This window comes from Neltuma alba, unplaced genomic scaffold (assembly GCF_004799145.2).
Source record: "Neltuma alba isolate B1F8T4 unplaced genomic scaffold, ASM479914v2 tig00010693_pilon, whole genome shotgun sequence".
Lineage (NCBI taxonomy): Eukaryota > Viridiplantae > Streptophyta > Magnoliopsida > Fabales > Fabaceae > Neltuma > Neltuma alba.
In genome coordinates, this window is record NW_021635533.1 from 183,259 (window position 1) to 192,162 (window position 8,904).

Sequence of the window (8,904 nt, forward strand, 5' to 3'; positions counted from 1 at the left end):
ATTGCCAAATGACAACTTTACTATGGCACATGACAAGTTCCTATATGGTTTTGACACATTTCGTTTTCTGACAGCAACCACTTCTGATAAACACGGAATGACAACTTCATATTGCCAAATGACAACTTTACTATGCCAAATGACAAGTTCCTATAAGGTTTTGACACATTTCGTTTTCTGACAGCAACCACTTCTGATAAACACGGAATTACACATTTCTGACAGCAACCACTTCTGATGAACATGAAATTACAAGTGCACAAAAGCAAATGACAACTTAACTATGCAAAATAACAAGAAGTGACAAGTTCTGATTTCTTTGACAGCAACAAGTTCTTTACAACATTCAATGACAAGTGCACATTAACTTACATCTTCCACTTAATGTCCCTTTGTCCCAAACATAGAAGTAACAAAAAATATATGTGCACATCTACTAACATCCTGCTCCCAAAAAAATTAAGAAGGATGAACCCTATATGTGCCAAAAAAATTAGTTGTCCCATTTGTAAGTGGAAGTCAACTTGGGTTAGGATTTTTGCATGTCCTCTTTGTATGTCCAGGATGAAGACATCTAGTGCAATGATATATTTTTTTGTTGTGGAATTGTGATTCCTTTCTATTTCTTCTTGGTCTTCCAGAAGGCCTAGCAGTGACTGGGGGTAAAAGCAAGGGTTGAGCAGTAAGATTCTCAAACGTATAGTCATTCAGGTGAGGCATATCAATTGTCACCACTGGAACCATGCTCCGGGCATAGATTTTTTCTTGGGATGAACGTTTGTAACACTCTTCAACATAATCATAAACGTTTCCCCCTATGGTCTTAATGGCTGCACAAGCATGTGAGCATGGAATCCCTAACATTTGCCAAGTTCCACAGCTACATTTGTGTAGGCCAAGGTCCACTCTTTGGTCTCCACGTGATGTGTGCACGCATATTCTTCCCCCTCCATAATTCTCACAGTGCATGTACCTACCGAAATACACATGCTCCAATACTTTTGCCTCTATTTTTGGCCCAACGCAATTACTCCACTTAGTCATTGCTGCATATGATGCATGCATCTTTCTTGCTACTTTCTCCCGGTGCTCATGGATCATTTGGGCCACGTTATGCTTCCTCTCCCTTACCATCCAAGCATTAAAAGATTCAGCTAAATTAGTTGTTATGTTGTCCCACCTTCTATATGGGAACTTGCTCAATGCCCACCTATCCACATCACCTTGATTGATAACCCACTCATATAACTCATGAGACATGGTTCTGAGATCATCCAGCGCATGATCAAACTCATCCGCAAGTCTTGCATAAGCCACTTTATCCAGTACCTTTAATGCATCTTCCTTTGAATTTTCACTTGTCCTTCTCCGACCTCTGTTTACTTTCATATATTCAGAGCTAAAGTTCTCCTTCACATGCCTATAACAGTATGCATGCCTTTCACCCCCAAATATTGCTTGCACAGCACCAATTATAGAATTATGTCTATCTGACACAATAGTCAGTTGCATTGAACCAACAATTTGTTTAATCTTGTGAAAAAACCACGTCCAGTCATCAAGATTCTCTCCCTTCACCACTGCTATTGCAAACGGCAACATCTCATTATCCGCATCATATGCCGAAGCTGACAGTAATGTCCCCTTATATGGACCACTTAAATGAGTACCATCAACATATAATATAGGCCTTGCACCGTTCAAAAAACCCTCAACACATGCACCGTATGCAATGAACACACGCTCAAATCTATTACCAATGGAGGCCCATTCAGCAACCGTTTTGTCATCAGTTTCCTTCAACCTTTCACATAACCATGGTATTAACATATAGGACTGTTCCGGTTTCCCATGTATTTCTTCCATTGCCTTTTCCTTTGCTCTATATGCCTGACAATATGTAAGCCTCACACCATACTCCCTCTCCAACATCTTCCTTATCTCAGTGGGCCGTTTTTCAGCATGGTCCCTTATCTCTTCAACTATTACTGATGATGTCAACGCAGCACTCCCACCATAAGTCACAATCAAATTGTCTTGGGCTGAATGAATGTGCTTATTGCAAAATGTAGTCACACGTAATAGATGACTGTTCTTTCCAACAGCATTTGCACATATCTTCCAAGGACACCCTTCTACTTTACACCTCACATTCATCTTCTCCTTACTATTCCTGATATATCTTGCTGCAAACTTCTCTGCAATACTGAACCTGTACACAGCTTCCCTAAAAGCAACAGCATGTGGAACATATTGGCCCACTCCTACAAACACTCCTGCCCATTTCGTACAATTCATCTCGCCCGTCAGTCTTCCCTGACTCTCTGAACCACTACACTTGCTTCTCTGACTTGATCCGCCTCCTTCAAAAGTTAGGCATTCAACTCCATTCTCAACATTCACTGGCTCATGTTCATCACCAATGGTCGTTTCAAATGTATTCATATCTTGTGAAAGTCCAAATAAATTCTCACTCCTGCCACCATAATACCAAGTTAGGACAGCTATATTCAAACGACAGGTTTGAATAAAATAACATGTCTACATATCTAAATAACAAGTCCGCATATGGTTATTACAACTTTACTAACTAAAATAACAAGTCTACATCTACAAACAATTCCTTGCTCAATTAACAAGTCCGTAAGAGGTAATTACAACTTGAGTTACTCATATAACAAGTTTCCATATAGAAACTACTGGTTAGTAAAATAACATCTACAGATCTAAATAACAAGTCCGTATATGATAATTATAACTTCAATACGTTGAATTACAAGTCTACATATGGAAATCTCTGCTTATGTCTAATAACAAGTCTGCATTTCTAAAACACAAGTTTACAAATGGAAATGACATGTCCACTATGTTCAATAACATGCTTGCATTTACTAATTACAATTTAGGACTGCAGCACCATTAGCTTCATTACAATATTTCTATACGAATTACCAACAATATATTAGTAAATAACAAGATTCAATTGGAAAACATAACCACTTACACGTCTGGCTCATTCCTTGCTCTACGTTCCCTATCATTCCCTTTCCCTCCTACATACACATGACCACTGCTGTCATTATATCTAAACAAGTTGCTGATATCACCATCATCACAAAGATCAATCAATGTACTCTCATCAAATTTAACTTTATACTTAATCTCATATCCACCACCATCATTGCCTATCCACTGTGAAATTATTCCACACAACTCGTCTACTGTTATCCATTCTTTTATACTGGTTACCCTTACACTCCCTCCAATATATTTAACTATCCCTTCACCATTTGCTTCAAAATGTCCACCAATGTGCACGTAACAGAACAACTCCTTCCCACAGCTTCTTCGGTTATTGAAATCCATTTTTCATACTAATCTGCAGCAAAAATTTACGTTTAGTCAGTACGTTAGCTTCACTAATAAATATTTACTCATTTATTCCATCGACTCAACCATTTACATACCAAATTAAAAACCCGTGACCTCCTGTCTTCCCAACATCACTTTAGGCCTTCACAACTTCACTTTAGGGCTTCACAACTTCACTTTAGGGCTTGACGACTTCAACACCGAAAATCATGGTATCGTCATTCCCTCATTCCGCGGCAACACCTCAACGTTCACGGTCAAACTAACGGCCATTATCCAACCTACACTCTGCCAAACCACTACACTCTGACCCCTTCCCCATCGCAACCAGCACCGTGCACTACAAATGACAGATGACCGTTCAGACTACGAAAACAAAAATATCCCACCTCCAACTAACCACAACCTCCTACATTGTCATATCTTTCATCTTCAACTACACCTCCCATTCCCTCCCTTCCTCCAGCCTACTCACCCACACAGCAGAGATGAAGATGGAGAATGTGACGATGTGTAACTCTTACAGGGAACAATACAAGAAGGGTTTACTCAGTAAGTTAGTCGCATTATTGCCAATGTTCGAAGATCCCAATATCGCACATATTCGTTCGGCTCATCCTACTCCACCAGCTCTCCCGCCACCCAAATCCTGGTCTCTGCCTTCATTAACAGTCATGATGAGTGAGGGGCATTTCAGCCATTTTCCTTACATTTCATAATTGCAAATTGGGACCGGGTCCTCTGCAGCAATTTCTCAAATTGGGGGTCCCTGATTGCTATTTTATATATTGGGGGGTCTTTATTTGCAATTTTCCCATTTTTTTATCTGATTATATAAATTTTTTAATCAAAATAATATCTAAAAATATCCTGAAATAATAAAGTATTGCATGTGCAGTGTAACAAAGAAACTTCATTTCCCTCTCCGTTTTGGCCAGACGTGCCTTTTAATTTTTTAAACATATCATGGGATAAAAAATCCAATCAAATATCAGGCTTCGAAAAATGAAAAAAAAATAGAGAAAAAATGATGATAAGCCTGCAGAATAGAGTCTATGGATAGATCAGCTTTTTATTTTGCTGTTCCTAGACAACGTACACTGCGTCTCTTTCAGTCTTTTTCCTCTTTCTTCTTTTTCTTCAATACTTCTCTTTCACTTGTCTCTTCTTCCACCGCCTCTCTTCAAACTCTCAACTTTTTCTTCTCCTTCTTCGATGGCCTTCTTCTTCGATGGGGTTCAGAAAGCAAAACTAACACGGACCTGACTCTCTACCTTCAAGAAATGATCGGCAAGTTCCTCTCCTTCTCTATCTCTCCCTCTCGTCCTTCCTTCAGATCTGGTATGCTTTCTCTATGGCTCATCTTTCGCCTCTTCTTCCTCCGTTGGGAGGGGAAAAAAAAAAAAACGGTAACCCGCTCTAATCGGCGGTTACCTGATTAAAAACCAGTTTTTATCAGTTTAATCGGCTTGTTACTGATTCATTGCATATCCGGTTTAACAACCAAACCAGACCGGACTTCAGTCTGGAACCGGCCGGTCTGATCCAGATTTTTTTACCTTGAATATAATTTAATTGACAACATTAAAATAAAACAAAATTCAAAAATAATAACTCAAAAAAAGATAAGAATTTACAAAAATAGTTTAAATACTTAATTGTACTATTTCCGATCTTTATTATAAGACTCTATTTGATTTCTTGTTTGGTTCTAATTATAAGACCCCAATTCATTTTGTCTCTCATATTTATACATTTTTTTTAAAATAATCCTTCTAATAATGAAAGTTCTAGCCAATATACTTAATTAATAATGATATTTTAAGAATGATAACATTTATTTATTACAAATAACTAACTTAACTTACTTTTTTAATCTTTTCAAATAAGTTAATTGGGTCTTATAATTAAGATATAATTAAGACAGGAGGTAGTACTAAATAAATATTAATAAAGTATATATTTTTATCAGTGAAATCAAAATCATCACTATTTGACTATTCTATTTTCAGATTTCATTCACAGACGTTTATTCATTGGTCTTGATTTGAAAAATTAAAAAAAAACACACACACACACAAATTTCAAATGCTCACAGCCCATTACACTGAATCTTTTACGTTTGGAAGTTTACCCGGACAGAAATTTTAATTTCACTCCTTGTTATTATATATATCGACTTGACCATGCAATGAGTTTATTTTTATTCTTCAACCTCAAAGCTCAAATTCAGATTTCATATCAGTCTCATAGCTGAAACAAGAGCAAATTCACAAATTCAGCTACCTATTTCAGTGTTCAGAATTTAGATTTATTATTTACAAAAATCAAATTTAGTTTCATATCTCAATCTCACTCATAGCTGGAACATAGAAGCACAACTAAAAAATGTAAAAAGCAGAGCACATCAAACTGAAAGAAAATAACTAAGCCCAGAAGCTGAAAACAAGTAGAAGGAGAAGGAAGAACCTCCGGGCTGCGACAGTGGTTCTACCACCGTGACGAATAAATGACAACGGGAAGCGACGAGCTACTGTTACGGCGACTTAAAAATCTGATTGAAGAACCAAGAACGACAACCTGCTGCTTCGAACCAGGATGACATCACGTGAAGATTGGTGACCTCTCGCAGCGAAGAAAATGGCGGATCTAATGAGGGTTGATTTTGGATTTTTGATTTGGGGGGACGAACGAAAATGGCAAAGTCGAAAAGTTAAAACTGAAGGTTTGATTTCTAAAGTTGAGCCGTGCCTTCGATTTCCATGATGATGTTTTTTTTTTTAATTTCTTCAACTTCAAATCGGGTAACCCATCAAGCTGACCGGTTACCTGGTTTTGACCGGTTGAACCAGTTTTTAAACGGTTCGTTTTGGAGGCGGCTTTTTCATCAAACTAGACCGGACCAGCCACTGGTTTACTGGTTTTCTGGTTGAACTGGCCAGTCTGGTACGTTTTTTTTTTCCTTGCTAATAACTAATCTGCCTTTTAGTTGAACTTAAATTTTGTCACAAGAGGTGCCTTTTTGCAATTTGGGCTTGGCATTTTCTTTACGTGCCTTGACTTTTCTTGGCAACGGAGGGAGACAAAATAAAGCATACTGCCTCAAGTAAACATAATAGATTTCCAGTTTAGTCACATTTTTTAATTAGTGATCGTCAAGAAAAAGCTGTACATGAAGTTAAAAATGCCAAGTTGAACATGCCATGCATTTGAAAAAGGGAGATAGAAAGACCGTAATGCATCCAATGAAATTAAGGTGTCAAGACCACTGAGGTGCATGCTTCCTCTTACCAACTTTCTTTTTGGGGGTGCTCTTCCATATTAGACTAAATCAATGACAATGAAAATGTGGTCCAATTACACTTCATAAAGTGACAAAGAATCATTCTCATCAAAAACGTATGTTTTGGGTTACTCTGTTGTCTATACAATATAGTGATAATGAAAATGTAGTTCATGATGTGAGAATAGACTTTTTGTATAGTCAAATTTTCTCCCCATCACTAACTTAATTTTCTTTTTCTTTCATTCATCAACTTCTTTTTAACAACAACTTAATGTTTGAATAGTTAACAATTAATATATATACGCCAGTAATATTTTTTGCACTAACATTTTTACTATTTTCTTTACTCTCAAATTTATATTTCAAGCATGGTGGTTTTAAGAAAGGAATAATTGTGTTGTCCAAAAATAAATAAAAAATTTAAAAACGAAATACGATACTATTAAAGTAACAATATATCCATGCAAACTTCTTTTCTTTTTCTTTTTTTTAAATTTTAGAAATAGGGTTGGGCTCACCCACCATCTAAAGGCAAGGCACCTAACTCATGATCCCATGACTTCACGGACCAGGTAGGAGAGTTTAGATGCCTCCACCTCCCCCTGGCTAAAGGGCATTAATCACATGAGAATTAGCCCCAGAAAAGGTCGCTTTTACTTAGCTGTGGTGATGCCTCCCCCAGCGACTGACTCAAGGTTCGAAACCTCTCCCTTGCTGAGAGTGTCCAAACCTTTTGCCAGTTGAACCCACACAAACTTCTTTTCAATAATAAAAGTGTCGCTTGAGATGTGAAATTGTGCAGCAAGCAATGAAATTAATCAAGGGACTACCTCAAAAGATGAAAGAATACCTCAAAAGATTAAGGGACAAAACTTCTCATTAACATACATTTTGGGTTATTTCATAGCCCTGCCACACGTGACTAGACTACTTGTAGGTTAAAATTTATCGTCATCACTAACATAATTTTCTTTCCTTTTCGTTGCTAAGCTTCTTTTTTTTTTTTTGAATAACTTAATGTTTGAAAAATCAACCACTAATATAATTATATACACACATTGAATTTTTCCGCCATCTCTATACAATTTGACAATGTTAGAGTCATTGGATTGGAATTTTAATTCCATTGTAGGGCCTATTCTGCTTGAGATGGGAAGACTTAAGCCATTGACCATTTTATGTCTTGCGGGTAACAAGTTTTCAGGAAATATTCTCTGAACAATTTCCAACTTAATTATCTTCACTTCACTTGTTGAGTTTGTCTTATAACAGTTTGTCAGGTATGCCTTTGATTATTTCTAATATTTATATTTGTTTTTGTTTTAAACTAGTGTATTTGGTCAGCATAATCTTATCCTAGAGGAATCTGGGTTTCTCTTGATTGTTTTTAATTTTTAAATTTTTTTGTTATTTTTATGAATTTTTTAATTTTTCCCAACATTTTTCTATTATTTTTCAAAGGGAAAAAACCATTCATCATCAGAATCATGAAACAGTTTATACAATGACACCACTAGTGTAATATCATAATTAATAGGCTCGTTATAAGTTTTTGAAAATATGTGTTTATTATTCTGTCATTAAAAATTTTTAAAGGGTTTTTTTTTTCAAGTTGAGTAAACCTTAGAACAAAATATTTGGAAAATTTAATTTTGAATGGGATAATCTAAATTTTATTTTTATTTTATTATTTATTAATAATTATTGTTGCTTAAAAAAGTTTTTAGAGTTAACAGAAATAATTTTTCTGCGAGTCTCCAAAAAACGTGTTTTAATAAGAATGATGGAAAGGACAGACCGATTGGATTTTAATATATTTCTTGATGTTAATCAACATGAGTCCATCTAATGGATTTGATCAATGGCTATTGGCCCAGGTAAAGAAAAAGGTTCATACTTTTTAAATGATAATTGTAGTTGTGGTTTATCATTTAGAATATATTTTTGTTATTTTTCAAAAAATGTGCAAGTCTTACTGTATTTTAATATATATATATATATATATATTTTGTCTCATGTACATAATAACTTTTCACACGTAGAAAAAAAAAATTGTTAGAGGTTGGAGATCTTTCTCAACTAAAATTATTGTATCACGAACAGTAAAAATACTGTATATTGGAACCAGCTTAGTGATTTAATCATACGGTTGCATTAAATTATATTCCAATATTTCATAAGATATTGATGAATAATGATTTTGCTGAGTTACTTTTAAAGACATGGAGTATGATGCATTCTTTCAA

At 35.7% G+C, this 8,904-nt stretch overlaps 1 protein-coding gene across 1 annotated transcript; it reads right to left on the reverse strand.

The window, feature by feature from the left end:
• Positions 1–381: 381 nt before the first annotated feature.
• Positions 382–3,366, reverse strand: LOC114758424 (uncharacterized). Its single transcript, XM_028947460.1, has 4 exons — positions 3,135–3,366; positions 3,005–3,053; positions 658–2,476; positions 382–444 (listed from the first exon to the last, which is right to left on the reverse strand). The coding sequence occupies exons 1-4, from the start codon at positions 3,364–3,366 to the stop codon at positions 382–384; spliced, it is 2,163 nt and encodes a 720-aa protein (XP_028803293.1).
• Between the last annotated feature and the right edge of the window lie 5,538 nt (positions 3,367–8,904).